General features: G+C 39.9%; 1 protein-coding gene across 1 annotated transcript; it reads right to left on the bottom strand.

Annotated features, from left to right (window-relative positions):
• Positions 1-1,306: 1,306 nt before the first annotated feature.
• Positions 1,307-25,542, bottom strand: LOC134858569 (protein piccolo-like). The gene is made up of 24 exons (XM_063874545.1): positions 23,847-25,542; positions 23,113-23,378; positions 21,892-22,720; positions 20,728-21,778; positions 18,745-18,813; positions 18,403-18,429; positions 16,468-16,541; positions 16,257-16,332; positions 16,031-16,156; positions 13,560-13,668; positions 13,291-13,358; positions 12,950-13,191; positions 12,318-12,365; positions 12,092-12,222; positions 11,173-11,199; positions 10,642-10,735; positions 9,720-9,791; positions 9,029-9,326; positions 8,462-8,656; positions 6,293-6,434; positions 6,126-6,184; positions 5,387-5,524; positions 5,137-5,282; positions 1,307-4,493 (listed from the first exon to the last, which is right to left on the bottom strand). The coding sequence occupies exons 1-24, from the start codon at positions 25,419-25,421 to the stop codon at positions 4,350-4,352; spliced, it is 6,006 nt and encodes a 2,001-aa protein (XP_063730615.1). The 5' UTR covers positions 25,422-25,542; the 3' UTR covers positions 1,307-4,349.
• Between the last annotated feature and the right edge of the window lie 1,797 nt (positions 25,543-27,339).

Below are 27,339 nucleotides of genomic sequence, written 5' to 3'. Positions count from 1 at the left end.
CACAATGTGCATTATTCTGGCACCATCTGGTGGTCTCATGAAGAATGGCACAGTGACACTTACTACACTGTTAATCTTACTCGAAAAAATAATGCAGTCAAACAAATAGACTAAGACTTGCAGTCTGCAGTGAAATAAACTAGGAATCGAAAAACTGGTTATATTCTCCTAAAGCAATCATATGTAAAGCTGCAAATAATACATCAAAGTAATAACACAGGTCATAGTTAAATGATATTCCCCTTGGAGTTTGTTCTCCAAGCAAAGCATCAATCTGAACTGAAAGTGGTTGAAATACTGCAAGACAACATTTAAAATATACATATTTTTCATTTGATTTTAGGATAGTTACACCAAGTCATTCAATTGCTCTTTTACGATTTAAAACGATGTTTCTACACTAGTAACGCAACTTCAAAAATAAATTGGACCCAAAGTGAGTGACCAAAGCACAAACAGTGTTGTTAAAGTTGAGTAAATAAAGATGATATTACCATCCTAAACAGGAATCATTATTAATAGCATGCTGTTCAACTTGGCTGGCTGACGACAGAGGCAAGGAAAGGACAAACCGACACATGCACCTGTGATTTTTTATCCAGACTTTAGTGGAATTAATGTTGCACAGGCTCATTTATACACATTTAACCATAGCAATGTGTGGGAGAGACTCTGCTACAGCGGTACAAGAGTCGGGAGCTACAGAGAATAAGCAGAGACATGTATGTAAACACAGGAACGATTTGCTTGCCCTCACATTAGGTAGTCTACGTTTAGTTTAAGCTTAGCCAAAGTTAGCTAGCGACAGCAGTCCGAAACCTACATTCAAACACAATTATGTAGGCCTATTGCTTGACTTACCTTGTAAATATCTTCAAAAGACAACACTGTACAATACCACACAGTACATTTCCGAGCGGCCTCTTCTATTCCTTACATTTTAAAGTCAGCGCCATTCTACCCTGCGCATGCTCAGACCCAAGGTTTTTATTAATATTTTCGGTTCTAAATTGCAGTTTATCCCAGCACCCAGCCCTACATCCATGGTCTCAACACTGAAAAACAACACGTAAAAGGCTAACTTAATGCTGCAACTGATACTTTGTAAAAAAAAAATTAAAAAAACATAACGAAGTATTATTGATTACCTAGTGAAGTTAACTAATGCACATTAGTCAAGACATCTATAATTGTGTGAAGTCAAAATATGTTATCCAACTGTTAAGCAATTCGGTCCCTATTTAAGAACAACAAATGTGATAATGTTATTTCAAAACAAAACCAAGCTTCACTTTGCGGGTTTGATATAGCTCTTCTTAATATTTATTCTTTAGACTCAGGGGAAACAGCTGATTTTCTTTACAGCACAATTTGCATAATATCTCAACACATCCTGTGTACAACCACAAAACCATAACATTAGATTCCTTGTTTTTACACGGAGTGAAAAACAAGACAATTTTACAAGCATATTTCTTTACAGTCAGCATACAGATAAATCTATACATATCTCTGTCTCTTTTAAACATAATCTGTAGGCAAAATATACAGACAAACCATCAACAAAACATGCAACATCCAAAACATAAAGTCTTAGACAACTGTTAAAGTTGAATCGATTTTTTTCCCTTTGTGTTGTTTTCAGCCGTGTATGGGACATGGTTGCACAGATAGTCATTGGTTGACGGAACATGTTTTGATTGATTACAGTCAACTCCCCTTGCACAACTATAGACACACATTGCTGTACAGTTATAAGTCTTTTGTGATTTTTTTCGACACTCACATGCTCAAACTTCAGACAATATAAACATTCAATCTTTGTAGAAAATAAACACTTTATATACACATGTCAAAGGACTCGAGTCACATTCACACCTGTCAGAACGACAACACATAGATGGTTTCACAATTACAGGCAACAGCTGATTTGAACAAACATTAATTAGCTTGAGGGAAGTCTAATGAAACACGAGGGGCTGACTGAGCATTTAGGGAATATGTCTTATTTACTTTACTGTACAGAGACTGGTAATTAGACTATGAGCATGATGTAGACAGGTGATTTTCCCCAAATTGTGCATTATGTTGAGAAACCCCAACGTGTCTGCATGTTTTTTCTTTTGCCACATAGATACAAAATGCACACCACAATGTTTTCTGCCACCACATACACCATTAGTCAGTTCATTTCAATGCAGAAGCACAAAACACATAATCTTGCATGTCATGACAGTTAAAATGAGACAAGAAAATAAACTATGTAATAATAAAGTGCACAATCTCTATGTAGATGTTAACAGCTTTTAACATTAATTTCTATTAAAATCAGTAAAAAAAATCTATTTATTTTATATTTTCTTCAATAAAGTACAAATTAAAGTTTTTTTTTCATTTTTCTGTAAGCCATTTTTAGACCATATGTTCACATACATAACATTTAGTTCCAAAAAAACAAATGCATTCAAACACATCTATGTTGCATAGAATTAAAAATCAATGTTTCTGGAATAAAAAAACAAAACAAGGTTGGCACAACAAAATAGTTATTGGAAAACTCAACCACATTCCCTTCATATTATATTCTTTCGTTACCCTTTGTAGTAAGATTTAGGTGACATCTTGTTTTAGGTGTGTTTCTTCTGTTATATGTTATTCTTTTAAAAAAATTGCATCAGCCCTATGATATGCCTAAACACAACAACAGTCGATCTGAGGGTCACTCAAAGTGTTTTTTCCCCCTATTCTTTAGATATGGTGGCAAAACATTGCAAGATAATTATATGTGGCCCCATCTGACTGACTGAAAATATGAGAGAACCCCAATGCGCCTGAGTGAGTGTTTTGGTCACAGGCAGTGAAAGAGGCTGGTTCACTGTGTTGTGGGAGTCACTGACACAAAACAGCTTGGTGAGTTTTACAGCACAGCCAGAAACACGGAGGAACCTTGACATTTGACAGGTAGGAACACTTTTTCTTAATTTGAAATGTTTTTTTCAAGGTTAAACTCAGAGGAGGGGCATTACTTACACACAGAAAGCAGAGCTGTCATACTGAGGTGATGACAGTCGCAGACACACGTATGGTTTTGACACAACTTGTGAATTACATGTCCATACCAACAGTGTAATTACATGATAGGCTACACAGAAATAAATATTAGCATACTCTAAGTAACAACCACAGCCTTAAAGTAAAAATGTCATACACTTGACACAAATGTAATAAACTCATCTCATCCTCAACAGTTGGCTTGTGACTTTCAACATAGCAAGTGATTGGACTTTGAAACACATAACTGCTGGTCATTGTATTGTAATTCCTGCCTCACACAATAGCATGCTAATGAAATAGCAAAATGTTACTGGATGTTGACGTTTAAAATTTTGCAATCCATCAAAGCCCTGTTGAACATCTAATGGTGCATCAGTGTGATCAAAGGACTAAAGGAGCTTTTTTTCATGAACATCCATGAGCTCACATAGGTCCACATTCACGTAACGGCTATTAAGACTGCCTACACCATAGACTAGAGTAGCCTACTGGATTGTCAGTGCGTCACTCACAGTCTCAAACAAACTATTTTGTATTATATATAATCTAGTAATATGAGAACAACTCTTGTACTGTATATGTTATTAGATATATTCTGCATCTGATACCTTTGTATATTATATAAACACCACACTGTACAGTGTGGTTCTCTGATATGCTCTGTAATCTGCATGTGTGATATCTACAATCTGAAGTGCTGTACATTTTCCATCATCACATAGCAAAAGTCATCTGTCTGACTTTGTTTTTTTATATTTTTACATACAACTGAAAGACTTTCATACAAAAAAATATGCATTCCTTCATATTTAACATTTCAAGACCACTGATGTCCACACACATCACAACCATCATATGGACATTCCCACAATGAATCTCAGATGAAGAAAACACCATTTTTTTCATTTTTCCCCTCTGAGAGATATGTTAGCGTAGTTGCAGAGCCCTATACCGACAAAGGCTCATGTCATTGAATTGGAATCATGGTAAGAAGGACACACTCACACAGCCATATTGCTGCTGGGTTCGTTTCAGAGCTTGCTGTGGTGCTTGCATGTTTGCATCTTAAAATCACAGTCAGCACAGAGTCGGTAGTGGAGGAGGTGGACGTGTGCTGGCAGTGTTGGAAAGATACAACTGTAATGGTATTAGCAGATCATTTCTCCCTTCTCAACACTCATGAACTCAAATACATTTGTTTGGTTCCTCTTTTGAAATATATTTGCTCTTATTTGTCTTGTTGTCAGATCTCTGAACTCTGGCTTCACCTTTTCTCCAGCTTGTTGTTGTGCTGCTCAAGGGTTGGTCTGATTGGAGCTCACAAACAACTTGTGCCAGCTGACCACTCTCTTTCTCATGTCAACCTTGTCCAGCCAGATGTAGGCTTCCCCAATTAGGGTCTTCTTCATGAACTTGCCTCCGTTGGACACCAAGAAAAGCTGGGAATACATCAGAGAGAAACACATCTGTCATGGCTTACTCGGAAGTTATCTGATTGATTGTGTTTGTGCTTTGTCAGCTTAAGAACCCATTCCATCTTGAAACCTGCATGGCTAAAAGCATGTTATCCAGCATTAATAATGCAACCACCATTGGGTGAAGAGGTTACAACCCGACAAAGTGTCATCTATTGATTAGCTGAGCCTTCAAATGAAATATACAGTAGTAATATAAAGATTATCCTATATTCCAAACAAAACTATCAGTAAATGTATTAATATTTGTTTCATATTACACATAGGTTTGTCTTTAGCATTATTGTCAAAACATAGTCAGTGAGTATGGTTTTAATTAGATTTGCCCATATTTATTAAACAACAATTGTTTGTGTTGAAATGAAGTTTTATAGAATTTACCAGCAACTTTTACCTGCTCATATCTTGCATCCTATTAGGAGGAGGTTCAATCTCTACAGCTGCTACATGAGGCTTTAGACCAGTTTATTTACCATAATGAGGTTTATGAATTGTATTTACAGAAGTAACAAGCCTCCCATTTTAATAACTTCAATAAAGCTTTTGAGAGATACTGGGTATGAACTTGACAGGTGGACAAAGTGTGTCGTTGTGTGGTTACTTATACCTGTATGGAGTGTCCAGTTGAGTTTAGGGGGAACCTGAAGGTCTCATTGAAGGAGGGCTCTCTGTCATGTCGACAAACTCTTGTCTTCTTCTTGATGATCCTTTTCTGAGTGGCTACATTTACCACATATAACTTCACATACAGATCTGAGGGCAAATAAGATACAGCAAGAAACAGGATTAGTGACGCTTCTACAAAGACATAGATACTGCCATTAATTCATGTTCACAAAAACAGACTACTTCCAGACCTGGTAGGTGGTCGGGGCTTTTGAACTTGTAAGTGATGTTTCTGCATTGAAGGATCTCCAAGACCAGTTGGTCCCCCTCTGTCTTTACCTCCTTCTTGAGAGCCACCTTGATCTCGCCTATAACTTGTGTTTTACCGGCTGAAAAAAGAAATGAAAAGAGGTATTGTGTGATACATTTTTGAAGTGTCTAAATTTGGATATTCTAGTCTGATTTTAACATAACTGAAGGCACATTCCTATGGTTGCACAAGAAAGCAATACATTTAAATTGTTTAACAGTTATGCATTGTTGAACCTGTACTCAGAGTATAATGACGTTTTTGCAGTCAGTTTCCTGACCCCCATCTGTCCAACAACTGCCACGCTACAGCCTAAGATGACCTAGTGCTCTTTGTTACAAAGTGTAACTAGAGAAGAAAGGGAGGCACCATGACACCTGAGCTACATGAAACGTAGATATAGTTATGACAGTGGGTAGGATAGTGTGACATCCACTTCTCTTCCACCACCCCAGCCATGCATAAAGTCATCAGGCTGTGTAAATATTGACAATAAGCACTTAACTGAGCATTTAACTACACATTTAAATAGTCTTTAAGAAAACACGGTGTAAAAGTTGTTGAAAGACTGTCTATGTAAATAAACAAATAAATAAATAATGCTGTTATACAAAGTACCCAGCAGGTGGAGACCTACAACCAAGTTACAACTGTTAGCAGAGGCCATTTCTGGAACTTGCCTTCATTTTCCGGGGTCCCTAGTTGGTGTTTGTCTGTGCCATTAGGAATAGTCTTTCCGCTGTAAGAAAAAAAAACATATGAGCATCATAAGTCATTAGTAATGATGGATTACTGTCAGCCTCAAGCATTACCGGATGTGCTTAGAATGAGCTTTAAATAGTCTTACATGCGTGGGACTTGAAAAATGGCACTGTCCACTCCAGTGCCCTCCCCATCTTCCCCATCCAGACCTCCATATGCGTCTCCCACAAGACTTGGGGCCGACAGCACCACTGACCCCGAGACATCACCCAGTCGGTGTCCTGGTCCTTAGGATGGCAAGAGCAAGTGTGATGGTGGTGATGAAATTACATATGTATTTATATGTGTGTGTGTATGTGTGTGTGTGTGTGTGTGTGTGTGTGTGTGTGTGTGTGTGTGCGTGTGTGTGTGTTTTTATATATATTTGTGTGTCTATCTATCTATCTGTCCATCTATCTATCTATCTATCTATGCCAACATGGCACATCTTTACTGACTCATGCAAAGGAAACACTTTACACCCCAAGCTATCTCTCACTGACAGTGCCACTGTCTGTCACACATAACTTTGACTGAGCATCACATAATGGCATATCAGGGGAAGGCAGATAAGTGTAAATGACAGCGTGTCCTTGCATTTAGCGGTGCTTTGTAAAGGACCTTGGTTTACTCATCAAGCCCACAGTTGAAGTAAATTAAGGATACAAAGTTTAATTCACAAATGAAAATTAATTGGGTTTGATCATTTTGGATGTCCTCTGATATACTTCCTTTTTTTCTTGGTTCCTGGTTGCTGCTGAGTCATGCTCATACAGTAGTGTGATTAGCTCAGAGAATATGTGAAGTGTTTCTGTCTAGCATAAGGATTGATTTATTGAGGTGTCCACTGTCTACGTTTCCAACGATTAAAGCCTGAACTTCGGCACAAATAGCTGGGAAGTAGGTTTTTCTAGTCATAAAAACATATTTATCAAAAAACAACACAACAACAACATACAAACACACACATGCACATTCAAACTTTAACAGACTGACATGAATGAAAATAATTAAATGAGAAATATTTTGATACTTACAATTTTTTACACATTTGGTTATATGGCCTATATTTAGTGTCTTATCTTTAATTATTTGATGGTTTTAGTGTTATAACATTATGGTTGATGAGTTAGTATTACTAATATTTAGCAGTTTCCTTTGTTGCCTCACCTTCCCCACCTGCTCCTCTCATGGTTAGCTGACCGCTTTACTGTCATTGGCTGGTGAGAGCGCGTCCTGTTGACTGTGTTTCCTGGTTTGACTGGTTCAGTCTCAGATTTGTTTCCACTTTGTTTTAGGAGGCAAATTTGGGAGAGGATTGGGTAGGGAGGGGAGCCAAACCTGTGTGTGTCTTTGTGCATTTTTTGTGACTTTTCTGAGGGTTCATTCATATGGCACACACATGCAGACACACAGAGCGACTACAGCATCACAAAGTCCTCAGTGGCCAGGGAATAGTAGCCAGGGAAGCTGCAACTGCATGCTTACACTGGGCTAACATGTCTAAGGAAGGGATGACAGCATAGTACTTTATTTTGAAGACACCAAACTAAAAATTATGCATAAACATGAATGGATATTGTTAAAACTATGTTAATACAGAACAAGAGGCGAGGGATTGCCATCCCTGTTTGGTTTCTTTATTTGGGTTAGAGATCTCCATGTAGAAACCATATGTTTGGGATTGGCACATGCAGAATTGATGTAGAAACAGGGGTCTGGGGCTCTTATTCGTAACTAATTAAACATAAATGTTTCTTTAGTTTTGTTGTTGAGTTGAAAATGTTAGACTATACTTCTGTGTATGTCATTCACATCAATATATCAGCTTTATGTCCTACTTAAGATAACAAATTAGGTAGCATGTAGGCAAAAATGTTTAACAGATGGGAAATTCTGAAAAATATTTTATTTAGTGCACTATGTGCCAGATTTATAAATATTTAAATTAAGATTTAAAGACATTATGCAGCAAGTTGAGGATTTGATATAGCTCACTTGTTATCCTAACAAACTTGGGTTTTGTTTAGTGACTATAATAGAAAGATTGATATAACTTGGAGGACTACGAAATATAACTCATAAGAGATTTTTATTTCAAAACCAATATTTTTGTGCTCACAATAAAAGTGAAGAGCAGAAGGCAAAGGTAAAATGTTAAGGAGCTAATCGCACAGCGAGTCAGGTTTTTTTTCAAAGGATCAACATAGCTTGCATGCACAGGAAAAAGGAAGCATGTCACAGGAAGTGTATTATGGGTAGGGGTGGGATTTACTTGGTTGCAGGCGGGACTGTTGCACAGCCGCCTCGGCAGCAGCAATGGCTATCCCAGCATCCTCAAGGTGGGCCTGAGTGACGCTGCTCTTGCTTTGGCTTCGGGAGGGGCCATGGGAGCGCAGTTGGCCATCAGAGGAAGACTTGGAGCTACCTGGGCTGCTGTGAGACTTTTCCAAAGGCAACATCTGCATGTCTGCAGAAAGAGGTAGATGGTAGGTTATGACTGCTCATGGTGCTAGAGAGATGTAGACGAATTCATACTGTTAACCTTATTATTTTGTTCTGCTCCACAGCAGTCCTTATTGTGCCATGTAGCAATTGACAAGTGCTTAGAGTGTAATTACTGCAGGAAATTATTCTCATTTAAGTTTCTATGGTAACAGCCTCTTTCTTTTTGAAGAATGAGTAAGGGACAAAATCAAGAATCACATTTGTCCCAAACGAACACCCACCAAAGAAAATCTGTGTCATTGTGCTGATTCACAGATATTATGGAAATTGAGGGTGTATACAGTAAGTCGTTCCCAGTCTGAAAAATAAGTTATTAATGGAGACTTTTTTTTACCTTTGGCTGGATCAGGGAAGATTCCATGGCTTCTACTCTTGATGACAGAGTTCTTTGGTGAATCTAGACTCCCGTCTGGTCCTTGTCCCTGTCCCATACCAAGCCCAGGCCCCATCCCAGGGCCTGACATATGGCCTAGACTGTGTCCCTGACCATAACCCTGACCTGATCCAGACCCTGGTGGTCCTTGAGCAGCATTGTGGGCTTTGCTGTGCTCAATGCTCTCACTCTGCTCGTTCAGAAGCAGCCAACGAGGAGTGTTGTCTAGTTGGGCAGTGTTCGACAAGTCAATCAACACCTGAGACACAATTAACATACAAACACACATTGTTAGAAAGAAACAAAAATATTCAAAACTCTAAAACGAAGCCCGCATTTAGGATGGGACTAACAGGTACTGTGACATACAAGGGTAAAGGGAGAAGAATTTGGATTGTTTACATCAAAGCGTGTCCAGACTAGTGTTTTGCTAAAGAATTGTCATGCATACAGAATCAAGCACGAGACGAACAGCACTACAGACAGATTTACAGCCATAAAGCAAAGATTGACTAGGGAACTTGTGCGAGAGAGATAAGGCTCATAATATTAAGTAATAAGGAATGCTTGTGAGAAAAGCAGGCGTGAACTATGCGTGCGGTAAACATTTAAAGTATTTGACATTTTATTTTGAGATTCCAAAAGCACTCACTTCTCCCAGGAAATCATTGGAAGAGGATCTGTCATAGTCCCACACTGTCACCTCCAGCGTCTTTTTCTTTAACTGGATAAAAAAAAAGGGAAGGAGAAAGGGAAACTGATTATGACGATGGTTTGTGTGTGCATATGTAAGTGTGAGGGAGATAACTGTGTGTGCGTGGTCCAGTGTTTTTGTACATGTGAGAGGAGAAAAAAAATGTATGTGAATAAATTAAAACCTAGAAGGGTTATTGACTTTAATGAGCTAGGAACATAAGGACTTACATTATATTTGGTTTCTTCCAATATGCACACACATACACTTGTGAATATGTATATAGGTAAGTGTGACGGGAGATTGAAACATATCTCAGGGGTGATGCCGCAGCAGTTTTGAGACCGGCAGGCTCCAGCCATCAGAGATGTGATTAACAGAAGGAAGCCCCAGAGAGTCCAATGAAGGCCTCTATTTGACCACTAAAGCTACTGCATCTGCACTTCCTCACTGTTGTAATTACAGTTGTACAGTGTTGTATATTTTTCACAAACAACATAGCAAACAAAGACATCAATGAAGAAAACACAAGCACCCATATGCAATAACTAACACAGTGTGACAGAAAAGCACACAGCACAATTACAATGTTTCTATCATTATTTTTGTTAAATTGATATGCAGTTAGGCTGTCTGTGTTGAGGCAGCGTGAGAGCAGAAATGATGGTTATTGAGTTGAGCCTTGGGAGAGCTGATAAGGGGTTGCACAGGGATATGGAGGACAGCCCTGCGGACAAGGCATTGGGACAGAATCCTAAGAAGAGTATAATGAGACATCGACTTCACCGAAACTGGCCCGCAGCACAAACACTGACTGCACAAGCAACACAAAGGGAGGGTTTGTGTGTAAGGTGTTTGATAATGTCATGCTGCACAGTACCTGCTCCAAATGAATGTTCTTGTAGATGACAGTCTGGTTCCATTCTGGGTTCATGGTCTTCTGGGCATACTTGGTCCTTCTCTTGTTATCAGCACTGATAAGTCATGATATTCAGAATGATTGGTTGTCAGTAATAGATTTACATTTCTCTTCCCTGCCTGACCCCATGGCAAACATTTACTACACTATGATATGCTCAAAAACTGCGGACTGAATAGATGCTTGTAAAATAGTCAATCTCCTGCTCTGGAGACATCAGAAAACAATTTCAAATGTAAATGTTCAAATTGTCTTGGATGATTTTACAAAAATCACAAAGCACTTCAGAGATAGAGGCTGAGAAGTGTTAAAAGTGAGAGGCATGGAGAGAAAAAGCAATGACAGGAGTTTTCTTAAACAACATGGAATTGAACAGATAATTAGACGAACAACAAAGGCCACAACAAAAGGATGGAGAAGCACTTTGGAGACATAATTTACAGAAAGAAAAAACAAAACACCAACGAAAAGCAAAGATCAGCACCACGCTACCTTGCATTCTGGACAACCATGACTTGGCTGAGGGAGTCCAGAAGAGGAAGAGGAGGGCAGATATCACAAACAAGAAAAGCAAAAACACAAAAGACAGTCAGAGAAGCTCAGAGAGCTTAAATAAAAGGCAGTAAAGGATAGAGAGCTGAGGCAATCAATATTCTCTGCAGGGTGTATCACTGTTTTTGTGCCCAAGCAATGTATGTGACGCAAGACCAAAAAACCTCACAATGATTTCAACTGGCTCATGGGTGAATGACTAATTCACTATTCTGAACTGTTGCTTCTTGTACCGTGGCCGTGTACTTATTAAAATATTCTTCAAATGAAACAGCAGGGGAACAAAAAGGCTCTCCTGTACAGCTTTCATTCTAAGTGCGCAATAGAAGGGTCTTATAATCTCATACACAGGTCTAATGGGGTCTTTATCTAAGAGCAGATACTGTTACAGAGCAGATAAGGCTGTATTGATCCTTTCTCTTGCTATTCACAGGCTCTTTGTAAGAAGCTTTTGGGTGGATCAGGCGAGAGAAGTAAAAGCAGGACATAATACTTTGCGGAAAATACACAAATTCAGCTTAGAGTATGATAGCATACACATGCTGTCTATGACCAGATAATTGAACATAGTATAATGTTTCAGAATGGCAAATTATCTCCTCTCACAACTTCCTATGTGGTATAAAACACCCATCCAGTAATCCAAAGAGATTGAATCAAATTAAACTACAAATGAATGCCTCATATCATCATCTCCAGTCTCATTCTCTCACACAAGCTCAGGTAGTTAGACAATTTCGTACAAGACACAATATAGGGTCAGAAAGAAATAGGGGGAGAGAAAACAAGACAGACACAGAAGCAGAAAGGCAGACAAAGACCAGACATTTGTGAACACTCAAACACAGTCAGAACTCACCCTCTCCCAGGTAAGAGGTAGACCTTGACAAATGGGTCAGAGTAGCCGTCGTTGTCCCTCTGGGCCAGGTTTCTGGCCTGCAGAACATGCACGATCAAGTTTCCCAGGTTCCTGTCATAATTGATTTGGAGCTGAGAGGAAAAAAGAGTGGAGGGGAGGCTGTGTGATGCAGACTGAACTACAGTTGAAAACACCTATCTAGTATGTTTTCTAAATGTTTAAATACCTGAATTTCTCCAGTGATGGGATGAGGTGTCCTCATGACCTCTATAGGCTACAGAAATAGGGGAGAGCATACAATGGTTGATAAATGATTCTTTTATGATCTGACCCACGAAGAATAGTTCAGGCAAGACATTCCCCTGAGATTAGGTGTTGTTAAAAGGTGCTCTGACCTAAATTGACCTCTCTACATTGTAATCTTACAGATGAATGGGTTGTCCTTGTAGACAATTGCTGAGTATAAATTTCTCACCAGATCTATGAGTCACAGGAGACATATGACTATCTGAAGAGTGCAATTGACTTGAAAAGTCCTCAAGTGAATTTTGAGAAGGTTAATTAAATATTCGATTCATACATGTTCATTAATAAAAAGTGTCTTTTACAGTAGATAATTAATTATATATTTCTACATTTGTGTTTGTACTGTGCTTGACATTCATCCCCATTTGTCATACCATAATGCATCCTATTTTTTCTATCAGTTTGACATGCCTTTCAAAATAACACATGTAAATGTCCTGTCGCGCTCTGATGAACACAGTTACACTGTTTGACCTTCACATGCAACCTTCCCTTTGAAGTGTCACGTACTGCTTATATGATTTCATATTGATATCAATTTTAATCCACAACCTTGTGTCTTTGTTTCTTGTTTATCGCTGGGGATGCAGGCTGGCCAGGGCTTGGCACACCACTGGAGGCAGCTGAGCCAGTACCCGAGTGGAGGAGGGCAGAACGCTCCAGTGCAGAGAGGACCCCCAAACCCCCAGACCCAAGCCCTGTTCCAGCCAAACCAGGAGCCAGCTGCTGGGACACCTTCTGCAGTTCTGCTGCCAATTGATTAGGGTCCACACCAGGGGAACGCTGCCCACCTACTGAGAAAAATTAACACAGTAATTCACCTTGAATGTATGTGAAATAGGTGCACAGATATATGCATGCATGCAGACGAACCAACAAATCCTTGTACATACCAGCCTTAAGCTGGACATGGTGCTCCAGGGCTTGTGGGTGCTCAGGGTCAGACAGCATGTCAAGGTCTCTGTTTGAAATGTATAATGGAACATCAACCAGTGTATCATAGCAGTAATCAGTCAGAGGGTGATATTTGTCAGATGATGGGATGTGGAATAAAGAGGAGGGAAAGGAAGGTGGAGAATAAGGTGCGGAGTTACCATATTGCAGTTAAACATTTTGGAGTTTCAGAGGGATAGAGGGGTAAATGATGACAGATGTAACTCACAGTCTAACACAGATCTCCGCCTCCGCGCATGGCTGGCCCACAATGCACTGCACTTCTTCATAAGTCTTTCCCATCAGAAGGATTCCGTTCCACTCCAACACCTGCATTCCTGTGATGTGATGAAAGCAAGCAAGCAGATTCAGAAGTATGTTATCAATTCCCACACAATATCTTATAGACTGTAGGCAAATTAGTTTCACCCCTCCCTCTTTATGAAATGAAACGTGATGCTATGGAACGTGCTGCCTACATGTAGCCCCCCACCAGACTCGTCTTTACATAGAGATAATACAGTTTCTAAAGCATTTACATACAGCTTCTAAGTCCCATTGATATAAAACAAGAATAACCTATTATTTCTATAATCATTTTTCCTTCAGACATTACAGGTTATTTGTGGTTACTTGAAACACATATGTATCGTTATAAACAAAACAAAACAAACATTTTGTACCTCACGAGATCTTGAAATTACGCGAGAACTAACTAGTTAAAGGTTTCCCTGTTAGGCCAACCTAACTTCCACCTGGAGACGGTCAATCTGACGCACACTTTAAAATGTAAGTCAATCGAATGATGCGTAAATGTGTCCGAGTCCATGGTTTCAGTGCAAACGTTGCACTACTGAAACGGGGAAGTAAAGAGGGTAAATAGCGAGATTTGTTGCAGCTATTACGTGAGACAGGACGGTTGCTGGAAATGTTTGGCTGTGAGTGCGTGCGTGTCTGGTCGCTTGCACTGCCCTCGTTACACTTTCTTAGGTGCGGGAGATGCGTTTCACTAGGGCGCATTTACTGATTTAAGTTCAACCTTTTCTTTAAAGAACACAATTTGTTCACAGCCGTAACGGCGAGTCCCCTTACACAGCTTCCCTTTAATACAACCGAACAGTTTGATAGTTTCACCTTGGTAAACCAGATAAAGGGGCTTACGCCACCAACAGGACTGGAGTGTGGAACAAAACAGGAACATGCGCAATCGGCGCGATTGCTAAGACACGGTATTTATGCTTTGGCGTCACAGAAGTGATGCTTCGATGTTGTATCTTACATCCAGTGGGAAACTTAATTAATATCGTGACAGAAACAGGAAACGTATCCAGCCTATTACATTGGTTTTACTCAAACAATGAATGATATGTCAGATGCAGAAGAAATTAGACTGAATACGTTACTAATAGTATTTAAATGTGTATCTTAATGGTATAATATACAACCACTAGTGCACTGAAAACTTAAACTTCCAACCTAGGCCAGAGCTGTATGCGGCGTTGGTCGAACAACTGGAATGTGTTCTTCAGATTTTACTTCTGCTTTCAAAGCATCTCATCAGCGGCTGTGATATTAAATGTTTGCATTATGACTCCCCATCCTTCTACATGAGCCACTGCTCATAAAGAGAATTCCCTCTGCATTCTGTATATATTTCGCTATATCTTCCTCCACTTTATTTATCTTTGCACCTGAAGGCATGTTCTTCTGCCATTCTCGTTAAGACAAAAATAAACGTCACATTTGCATAGTTACAGTTCTGTGTATGCTAGGTGAAGATTGCCCAACTGACCACTGTTCCTTTTTATATATCACAGCTATTATTGGCATGAAAAAGTAAATCCAGTTTAACATTTTTAGTCCTATTATTTCCAATCCAAAATGGACAAATATAAATAGTTGGTCTGTCTTTCACCCCCTCCCCTGTGTAACAGCAGTCACTGCAGTCCCTACAGAGAAGATCCTTTTTAAATAGGGAAACTAAAACTGATTTGGCCCTAAAAATAGCTGGAAAAAAAGCTATGTAAATTGCCAATGATATTCAGGGTCCTCTCTTTCCAGCAATAAACAATATAAGATTGATCATTACAACATTCTAATAATTTGTGTGTGTGTGTGTGTGTGTGTGTGTGTGTGTGTGTGTGTGTGTGTGTGTGTGTGTGTGTGTGTGTGTGTGTGTGTGTGTGTGTGTGTGTGTGTGTGTGTGTGTGTGTATATATATATAGCCTAATTGCTAGCACGGCCCTGTGCTGTGGACGGTTGATCGGCTTTTTCTGTGTTTGGATGTCATGTGTTGGGGAATGACACATGACAGACCACAACAATACAGCAGCAGCTCAAATCCCCATCTGGGATTCAGTGATTTAGGAAGGGATTTTTACTTAAGGCTTTTTACACTGCCCTATAAATAACAACAGTTTAAATATTTGCTTTTACAACATTAATCTATCAGGCCTGATTTTTATTTCCATGTGCTGCAAAGGCATGATTTATTGCGTCAACTTAACATGTTCTCTTGTAAAAGGATCTACAACATTGTTTTTCTTACTATTCTAAATTGCATGGTATTTTCAATTTTTCCCATGTGAAAGGTGCATGATGTATTCCCTGATTTGATATAACAATACAATTTAAAAGGGGCCAGGGGAAGCAGATAAACACTTAATTCATACCCCATCCTTTTATTCATTATTCTCTTACCCTCTACAACTTGTCCTGTTTGTTCTGCCACACCACCTGGGATGACCTTGGCAATGTAGGCTCCAATCTGTCCTCGGCTCCCTGGAATCTCCTTCCCACCTACTACCCGGATCCCAAGTCCGTTGCCTGAGGGAAAAGTAAACATGCAAATCTTAAATATACTAGCTGAAATGTATAAGTGAAGTGTGAATATGGCATGTATGTGTTTTTTATGTTTGCCTTGTACCTGACACACTGGTATCCTTTGGGTCTCTCTTCAGCTTGATGTGATTGTTAGGGAATGCATATGGTACCAGTTTCATCTGAGAAAAATTTGAATTTGATTTGCAACATGAAGAAAAAATATTTTAATTTCAAAAAACATTCCACGCTGAGGAATCAAGGAAGGAAACAGCATACATTAGTTTGAAGTTAAATTGGGTTGTCTTGAATCTCACCTGTCTCCTGGCCTGCGGATGCCCCTCACTTGGCTTATCAAACCAATCTGTGTCCTCTCTCCTTAGGTGATAGGCTAGACAGGAAAAGATGGTTATTAACAGCCTACACACTACATGCCCCTTTGCTTGACAAATCTTTACATGGTAATGATAACTTGTGCAGAAATCATTCTTGCAATCAAGCTTTAGAAACAATCTTAAGTATTCATTAGGTGTGTCACACATTTATCCCTACTTGCAGAAATGTAGGAAGATCTCTGATCTGTCCTGACTGGATAGGTGAAAACAAAGAAGTATAAACTCTGTTCCAGCCTATCCATGCTGTCTGTGGGATCAAATGGTCACTACAAGCACTTAATGAAAGATGAATAAGTTTCAAAAGCCTAAGGTTTTTCATGCGTCTTGATACCATGCAGTGCATCCCCTCTCAGTGTGCAGGCTCTTTTTTGTCCATATTTTAATAACTGCTTTAAGTTAAACATTTTTGTTGAATGTAACCCTTGGAAATTATCTATTGTATTCAATCATTTCAAACAAAACAATGTGGGTTGGAATTGCCTCATTGTCTGTTTTATTCTCTTAATCACAATAAAAATTATAACTAGAATATTAAGAACATATATATATATATATATATATATATATATATATATCAGTATACACCTTGTTTGCCAATTTCCAAATAATTGTTAGCACTGCATATTTTAATTAAATTATTTAAGTCCTCTTCAGTACCTTTTTATAAGATCAAAACCATATACATCGAAGGAAATAAGCGTTTGATCCCCTGCAGATTTTGTAAGTTTGCCCACTTACAAATAAATTAAAAGTCTATACTTTTAATGGTAGGGTTATTTTAACAGTGAGAGACAGAATATCAAAAAGAAAATCCAGAAATGTACATACAAAAAAGATATAAATTGATTTGCATTTAATTGTGGGAAATAAGTATAGATTGTTAATTTCTTTGTAAATTGGCAAACTAACAAAATCAGCAGTGGATCAAATTCTTATTTCCCTCACTGTAACTGTGAACTGGCAGAGTCATTTATTTATAAAACTGCAAATAACATGTTGTGACCCCCTCCAAAAATAAGCTCATTATACGGAAATCCAACACTATTAAAGGATTTTTAACATATGCTATTGGTTGTCTTGTGTTGCATTTTGCAGAATTGTTGCAAAGCTCAAAGGTCATCTAAAGCCATAGTAACAAGTCAGGTTGGTTGAGAATGTTTTCCATTAGAAATGTGAGTCATCACTTTGGTGCATGACGAAATACATTGTCACCAAGGAAAGAATGTGCAGGTCTGGCATATGTCTCTTTATATTATCAGTGATATAATTCCACCAAGGAAATGCAGCAATAATGAAGAGGAGAAATGGCTTGATGACTATATACTCTGAAGGTAAGTGTTGTCTGGTGGATAAATTAATTATATTAGAAAGCCCTTGTCCCTTCTCTTCAGTATTAGCGTTTTATGATGTGTAATCAGTCATCAGGGGTAACATCAACCTTCAGATTTCTATTAAAGTTGAATAAAAGGCCTCAACGTATATACTCTGCAATAACAGTAACACGCATGATCATACAATATATATGTGATAGTGATGCAAAAGTGCATGAACATGAATACTGAAAATGGGTGTGATATGCTAACGCAGTGTGATCATTCCAGAATGATGTTTTACTGTAGTCACTTAAGTATATTACACATACAACATACATATATGGTGCCATTAAGATGGGTTCTGACATGTCAACTGCTGTAGATCTGCTAAATGACGTAGATAGTTTTGAGATGTGGGTCATAATAGAATGAGTTGGGTGTGTTTACAAAAGCATCCTGAAAAGCGGATCATTCAGAACCATGATATGTGGCATGGAGGCATACAGCGTCTATTCAACTACAAGGAATTGTGATGCTGTCTCACCTTCTATATTCCAGTTTGGGCCTCCAGCTGGGGTACAAAGTTATACGTATTTTTCAGAAATGCGTTCAACACATGTTAAGTGATCTAACAAACTACAGCAACAGTGCTTCGACTAGATTTATATTGAAGGTATACTTTAGCACATGCATTGTGATCAATAGTCAATAAAATGCCTTGTTCCAAATACTGCAGGTCTACAAATTGGAGCAGTAGCATTATGGAAAACAGAAACAAATACATTTGAGGGGGCATTTTAAAGGTCATCTATCATTTAATATAAATTTGAGTCACAGCAGTAACATGAAAGTAAAGGTTTTTAACTAGTACTGTAAAATACTCTACCGTGTCTGATACTTTCATGAAAGATTCTGGCATCATCTCTGTTCAAAACCAGCATGGGCTCACTTAGTGCTGTAATCAAGGCAAATGGACACTTTTATCTTAGGTCAAATATCGTGACAAAGAGTTTACCCATAATGATCCTTTGCAAATGGTCCAGAAAATAAGACAAAATTGCTTATCACATTAAGCATTGTTATATCATATTCAAGGTATATGACATCAAACCTTTTTCAATTTGGTCCTAATCAGGCCAGTGTTTTGCGAAAGTCATTACAATCTTGGCAGTGCCTAAGTACACTTGTTACTGTTAAATGCAAAACGTATTGTTCCAAAATAAATCTTAAGTATTACTTTTTAATTGTTATATTGATGTATTCAGAACTAGATTTCCCTTACCTAATGGCACGCTAAAAATCCCACACTTAAAAAGATGGAGACTGTACACGTCAATATTTGCTGTTCATTTCTATGCGACATGGACATCTCACATGGCAATGAGACACCCACAGCAACAAACAACAAGCAGAAAACATTCACTTTATTAAAATGGAAATGGATAACATAAAGTGCACAACATGCAAGGATGCACATTCAGATACACATACAAAATTAAAGACATATAGAAACAAAGACAAATAAAACTGAAAGAAGAGACACAATAATGTGAAACTTGTCATTTGTAACAGAAGGCTGAACAGAACTGCATGGTAGTCCTTGAGTAAAAGTTGTTGCATTGCAGAATAGTTTTTCATGCACAGGAGCTCCTGAAACTTAGATTACCCTTATATTGGTGTCAATGACTAGCCTAGAGTTAGAGGGAAGTAACTGCACAACGTGAATGCCTCCACTGCACTTGCAGAACACCTGAATTCATCTAGAAACAATGATTCAGCAGAATTCTTTTCAACTTTCTGCCTCTAGTTTCTTTCCCAAACAGCTGAAAGGGTGTAAATCATTATATTTTTTTCTGAGGTAAGGTCCTACTTTTCACAAAGACACTATTTTTGGTTTGTAGGGGAGGGGCTGGAAAGAGATAGAGAATCCCTAGACACTCCTTGTCATAGCTTTTTATATAAAGTACTTAGCTCTGCATCTTCCAGATGGTCTAGTCTGTTAATCAGCTTAAACAGTCTTAACCAAACATTTTGAAACACACACGTATTATGTCAAAGATAACTGAATTCATGTTTATGAGGCACTTCACATATTAAATAAGTACTTAATATAACATTGTTCTATTAAAGAATGACTTGCACAGTTAAGGGTTTTTTCATAATACAAAGCTTAACTTGTACTACAAGTTTTTCAGGGAAACTCACTTTTAAAGATTAATCATACTCTAGCTTTAAAGCTTAGTTTCTGAAAAAATATACATTTCTGCCATTATGTGCCAAAACACCTGAAGTGTTGTGAAGGAGTGCACTGCGTTTAATTAATGATGCATTCACTGTGTCCCCAGTGCAGACACTTAGTTTAGTGTGACTGTGAAACATACATTGCTGGGTATAATAATAATGAATGTTGGGCTTTCACTAAGAATAAGGCATCCATAATGTGGACAACATGTATAAATAACTTCAAGCCCATTGAACTTGTGCATACCAGCTGTGTTACCACGGAGTTTTAAGAGTAAGGATGACATTTTAATTGTAAAATAAAGCTATTGTAAGATAAAAAGCTAAAGCATGCTGATTTAATCACAGGACAAACATGGGTAGAACTGATTAGTGACATACATAAACTCAAGCAGAGTATTATGTACCGGTAGTAAAATATTACGTAAAAAGAAAGGAAACAACATGCAAACATCTAATGTGACATTTACCGTATAAAGGGAAACATAGCAATCAACAACAAACAACAATTATCTGGAATGCTGACTGAAATAGAACCAGTTAACTCAGTAAGACCACTCAGCATTAGCATGCATGACAAGCAGGTCCACACAGTCAAGTTGCTGCAACAGTGTAAGGCTCCATTTACCTTCGCTGTCAGACATGGCGCCTTGTAAGTCATCCATGATAAATGCGATGTCTCGATCATAGCCTCTTGTCCGAGATTCCTCCCTCATATGTTGCTGTACCTCTGGCAGGGAATGGCTTGAACCAAATTGGTCCCTGGAGTCAGCAGAGATGGGAGGGAGAGGTCCAGCTGAGGCTCTAGCCATACCCATAGGCTGCCCCACTGGGCTCAGAGGACTCTCCTCCTCAGAGTTCTGAGCCACAATGGGGATACGGCCCCTACTTTGGCTGATAGGTAAACTAGTGGGCTTTGCTCTGGCCACCCCAGGGGCAAATGCTGCATCCAGGACCTCTCCTTCTGTTTTAAGTCTAAGTGAGGAGCTGGATAGGTCCCTTTTGATGGATAGATCCAAGCCATAGACAGAAGAGGGGCGGGAAGAAGGGCGTGATGAGGGTCGGGAACGGGTGCCACTTGGGTAGGTGCCATCATCATGGGCAGTGGCCCTGATAGTAGATCCAAGTCCAAGGGACTGCCCAAGATTAAGAGAGCCAGCTAAGTTTGCACCCAGGGAGGATCCTAAATATTTTTGCTGCTCAGACAAGTTCTTTCTTAGCCCAAATGTAATCTCATCCTGAAGCAACCTAGCTGTAGCAGCAAGATTTGTCACAGAAGAGGCCCCAGATCCCATGTAGCTGCCATAGTCGGGCTCCAGGTCCCTAGTCTCCTGAATTGGAGAGCATTTTGTGATTGCCTTAGGGTCTATTTGGGCCTTTTTGTTCTTCATTTGTTTCTGGTAAAGCACAGCTGCTGGGAGTTGCTTTGCAGCCTGTTTTTCAAGAGTGAGCCTGCCGATGCTATATTTTTCTCCTTTAGGGAAGTGCCGAAAACTGCCATCACTGGGGAGATACTGGGGCAGGCCGAGGCCTGTTAAGTGTTCTAGTCCCTCATTTCCTCGCCTGAACTCTTGCTTAATCTGCTGCTTCAGTAGTTTTAGCTCATAAGGCTCCTCCATAGTGTCATCTTCTCCTTTACCATAACCCTGAAGTCGAGATGAGCCTAAAAAATCTGCCACCTAAAAGGAAAAATAATATGGCACACATTAACAAATGTCACAATAACAAATGCAATAATGGATGTTAGATTTAGCTGAATCAGTGATCAATAACAGAAATACACGTGATTCACCTCCGCTGAGCGCCTGACTTCTGCTGCCCTGAGTAGTCTGTCTGCCTTGGACAACTCCTTATCAGGAATGTTGAATCCGGATCCCAAGCCAGTGTTGCTCAGACCTGTTGAGGCCTTGGTGAGTTCCCCTATGTCCTCTATCAGCACGTAGTTCCTGGAATTGTGGTGTTCAATATCAGCATAGAAGGAATCAGCAGAAATGCTTGACATGGGACTGGACACCATGCTCCTCTCCCCTATCCCTATTCTTAAGTCCAAACTGCCATACTTTCCCCCAAGGTGAGCAACCCCATAACCACTTTCTGTTGAGGTTGGCACAATGAGCAGAGGCTGGTTGTGTATCACTTCATAGTTGGTTCTGATCTTGGGCTCTAAATCAGACAGGGTGGTTTGCCGCTGCTTACCCTGCTGCAAAAGCAGAGCATGTTGGTAGCTGCTTGACTGAGCCTGGGCATGAGAGAGGGAAAGGCTTGAGTAAGGAGATACCTGTTGTTGGTAAAGGGACTGCTGCTGATATAGGTTCTGTTGGGTGTAGTGACTGGTGGTTTGGGTCTGAGGAACATATTGGGCATAGTGAGAGTAGGGACTAGTTAGTGTGTTGTACTGGGAATCAGCTTCTGTCTGAGGGGGGATGAATTGGTCAAACTCAGACTGTGGAGCTGTCCGTGGTCTCTCCAGGCCATCACCCCTGGCTTCTCTTATGTTGCTAACCTCACTGTCTGACATGTAATCTCTTTCCTCTGCCACCCCCTGGAGATAAGCCCTTTCTCTCTTCTCTCTCTCCTTCAGTAAGGCATCCTTACGTCGGTTGATACCCATCTCCAGGTACCTAGAGTAATATGAAAAAAGGGCATATATTGGTTTATGTTGTTAGCACAAACAATTCTACTGCCATCACAACCAAAGAACCAACAATGTTCTGGGTTTGCACACATTAGTACCTTTTGTATGAGTGTGACATATGTGAATGTGGAGAGGTCTCACTGAATGATGTCAAGGCAGCCTTTTAGCCCATAAGCTATCAAGGTAAGAAGGGAATCATGCAGATTAATCAGGAATAATGATTTGCATGGGAGCGATGAACGCAATGATTTTACTTATAATCAGGTTATAACTTATTCATTGGTTACACTATTTAGGTTATACTGTCAGCTTGCACAACAAAGTGCAAACCTACAGTGTATATCCTAAATAGTTAATGTTAAATGGGTGGCATCTCACCGTAATTTGGCGTCAATCTCCTTTTCCTCTTCATCTAGCTCAGCTTGTTTCTTGCGAAGTTTAGAAGATTCTCTCTCCACCAGATCCAGCTCCTTGTCAATGTCCTGAAGGATCTTTGCCCGGGCCATTGTTGTACTGCGCGCAAGACGGCGACGAGCAGAGTTGCTGCTGTAGCCTGACCGTCCTGTCAGGGAGTCATCCTCAGGAGGGGGGTCTGGTAATGTTCGCTTTACCTTCTTACCTGTACCAGAGGGAGAGCCACGACTCTAGAAAATAGAAGAAAAATATACAAATCTTTGAATCATTATGATGAACACAATTCAAACGCAATTAACTAAATGCTTCACTATTATTTTTGTATTTAATATTTATTGTAGAGGTTGCATGTTGCAAACAACTTCCCCACTATTCCCTTCCTTTTGAGGCTTATTGTAGGCCTTTAGTTAATGTAAAATGCAATCATTATGGGCTACTCAAGAAACATGGCAGTACAACATGGCTCCCTATGTGAAAAAGTACCTGCTGCCAATGAAGATATGAAGGCCTCATAAAAAGATCAGAAAAACACAATGATTCTTAGATATAACGTGATTATATGTTGTGAATACAACATTCCATTTCTGCCAATAATTGCTTGTCAATAGTGCTTTAAATAACTTTCATCATTCTTAAAAAAATATAAGTAATAAAAACAATTATCATAATATTATCGTTTATATTCTGCTATGACTTACAGAATAGCTTTCTGCATAGTATCCACCGATCCTGTCATCTGTGGCAGGACTAAGGGATTTAGGATCAGAAAAAGACTTCTGACCAGCCTTTAGTGTCCGAGGTCCAGAAGAAAATCTGGTTGGGTCTGCAGTCAGCATTCTTTGCCCTCCAAGTGACTTTTCCGGGGACATGGGGGAGACTGATGTATAGAAGACCTTAGACTTCGAGGGGACATCTGCTTTCAGCTGTGTGCTGTAGCCAACCTCAATGGGGGTGTACCTTCTGTCATAGTCTGTCTGACAGCTCAGACTGCCACCCCTCTGAAAGTTCTCTGGAGCTGAGATATGTTTAATTATTTCTACCCTTGTGTCCATCTGGACATTTGGTCGTTTGATAGTTCCAGAGTGGTCGGTCTGGACAGATATCTCTGCCACTGTTTGGATTGCAATACTAGAGACCTTAGAGCCATGTTTTCCATCACTGCTATGTTTTCGAGATCGTCGTCGAGCTTTTGTTGGAGCATCCCATTCATCTTGGTCTTCATCATCAGTCTGAGCTGAGCTATCATTATTTCTCTTGCTCTTCTTTCTCCTTCCTACGGGCTGCTTCTCTGCTGAGTCTTCATCATCTGTCTGCACTCCACTATCAATTATTCTTTTTCCTGTGTCCTGATCAGCTTGTAGTTTCTTAACTAGTTTAAGCTGGTCCTGACTTTCCTCTAACTTTGTCCCAATAGATGGAGTTGTAGACTCATCTTTGACAGGCCAATACTGGCCACTATCCCCTACCCCTGCATATTTAGCTTCTAACAGATTTCCTGTAGTACCAGTGCTACCATAGTGCTCATCAAGCTGGCTCTGGAGTTGCAGTTGGAGTTGTTGGATTTGCTGCAACTGCTCTTTCTGCTGGGCATATGTCTCCTGCTGGGCCACCATGTGGGCATGGTGCTCTTCCTCTTGTTGCATTAGAAGCTGCTGTTTCAGAGCCTGAAGCTCCTCAAGCTCCCTTTGGACCATGAGCTGCTCCTGTTCACGGTAACGCTGGATTTCCTGCCTCTCCCACTCCAGCTCCTCAGCGAGACAAAGCTGCTTAAGCTTCTCTAGCTCTAGAAACTCCCTTTCCATCTGATACTGGGCCATCTTGGTGTTGTCTAAACCAGGGAATATTGAGGAAGAGGCTAAGGCATCTAGAGAGGCAGCAATTGCTTCCAGGGTAGTATCTGAGTACATATCTGGATAGCCTGTTATGATGTCAGCCAAAGCTGTGGGGAGAAGCTCCTTAGGTAGCCCTGTTTCAAAAGGAATGATCTGTCCAGGGTCTGTACTGGGAATAAAACCATACGGATGTGGCAATGACTGGTTCTGGACTGTTGATGTAGGTGTTAGGGCTGTGCTAAAGATGGAGCCTGGTTGAGTTGTGATTGCATATGTGGAAGGATCTGGAGCAGCAACAGAGGAGTAAACTATTCCATCTGAGGTTCTTAGAACTCCATTTACACCAAACCCAGCTGTGGGGATCTTGGAGTATGGAGCCGTAGTCATCCCAGGGTAGACTCCAGTGGCTTTGCTAGTGTAGTCAAGAGCTTTACCTGCCATAATAAGTCCAAAGATATATATTTTACTTAATCAGATACATTATAATTCAGAAACATATTTAAACGAGATTAAGGTCATGCAATTTGGATATAAAAGGCTCATGTGACATGCATATCTGCAGTTATTGTTGGCTAGCAAGATGCAAAACCAAAATATTGAGGTAGCACACGGAGGCACACACATGCATCTGTAAGAAGACAAAAAACAAAACAAACAAGCTGGTGTTAATATTAAATGAAAACATGCATATAACACCTAAGCAAATCAAAAAATTATGCAAGCACGAATTGATAGACTGAAAAAAGAACACAACAATATATGCTTTCAATAAGCAAAGTATTGAACCGTAACTGTATAAGCTAAAGAAGAATGGGACTTTTGAATTAAAGTTTTCCCTTTTACTAAGACAATTAAATGCAAGCGCAGACATTGGTTATGAAACACTTGTACACATGCAGAAATACCCCCAAACTCACCAGCTGAAAGTTTGGCAGCAGTGAGATCTATAGCGCCATCTGAAGATCCACTGAGATAGTCAAAGTCATTCTTCGGATCATAGGGGAACAATCCTGCCTCTGTCAGGTTGGTCTCAGACATTGAAGCTTTTATTCCAGTCATGCCTTTGATCCCATACATTCCAGCATTATCGTATTGGTAGTGGTCATCTCTGTAGCCAAAACGGTTGTCAGGCTGCTCTGTAACAGGTGGCTGTGTTCTGCAGCTTCCTGTAAATGGTAGCTTGTAAATGACATCACAGCAAACACTCCTCCTACCCGCTGTGAGGTCTACTGGAGTCCCATCATCCTCTACAACAGTGGTCACGACTCCTTGGCTTGAATCAGACAAAGCAACCATAGCTCTCACTGGTCTGTAGTTAGAAAGATCCATGGCCCCTGTGGCCTCCAAAGACAGGACAGGACCTCCTTTGCTGATAGCTACAGGGGAAGTGATTTGCTGTTTGCCTCCTGTGACCAGAGCTCCAAAGGAAAGATTTATTGGCAATTCTTGAGCTGTGGATGCTACAGCACTGACTCTGGGCTGTGAATCCACAGGTCTATATACAATCTGAGCCAGTGGTTCAAATGATTTGTATGTAGTGAGAGACAGAGGCAATGATGTAACAGGGCCCTGCAAATCCAGTGGTTTCTCTGCTGGAGTGTTGTTATATGAGGCAATGGTTGCTGTGCATGTCACTATTGTGATGCTGTCAGTGACCACAGACAGCGTTGTTGCAGGTGTGATTTCTGAACTAAGATTGACTATCTCAGGCTGCACTGCTGTGATTTGACGCCCACTTGAGTCACTTGAAAAAGACTGTCGACATGAATCTGGTGGTGTCAGGTCCATGCCCAGTTCTGTCATCTTTATGCCAACCTTCATTGTTCGTAAATCCATAACATCACCAGGGTAGATTATCTTACCGTTGTGTTTTGACAGAGGTTGGATTTGAGCTACATCTGGTTGTATAGTGATTTCTACACTGGATTGAGGGAATTCTGGAAGTCTTTCATGAACAACGGAGACAGTGGTTCTCTGGACCTCAGTGGTAAACACCTGAGTGACCAGGCTAGGCAGGCGCTCAGGAGGTTGGCCTGAAGTGGAAATTGAAGAAGAAATCATGTGACTCATACTGGAGACAACCTTTTCCGGTCCTCGAATCTCTTGGCTCTCAATAGACTCTTGCTGAATCTTAGTTATAGTAACTGGAGCAACAGACACACCATATGGAATGTCCTGTGCAGTGGGGATTGATCTTCTCCCAGTATATGCTTCAGTGGTTATTATCTCCAGAGGATGGTCATATTCTGATGAATAAGTTAATACCTGTGGTCTTTGTTCTGTTGAATGAATAGATTCTCTCCTGTAGGGGACCTGAACTGCATAATGACCAAAAGCAACATCTTTTTCAGCTGGCATG

This window comes from Eleginops maclovinus, chromosome 2 (genome assembly GCF_036324505.1).
Source record: "Eleginops maclovinus isolate JMC-PN-2008 ecotype Puerto Natales chromosome 2, JC_Emac_rtc_rv5, whole genome shotgun sequence".
NCBI lineage: Eukaryota > Metazoa > Chordata > Actinopteri > Perciformes > Eleginopidae > Eleginops > Eleginops maclovinus.
The sequence above is the reverse complement of the archived record's forward strand: the minus strand, read 5'-3'. Positions and strand labels throughout refer to the sequence as shown.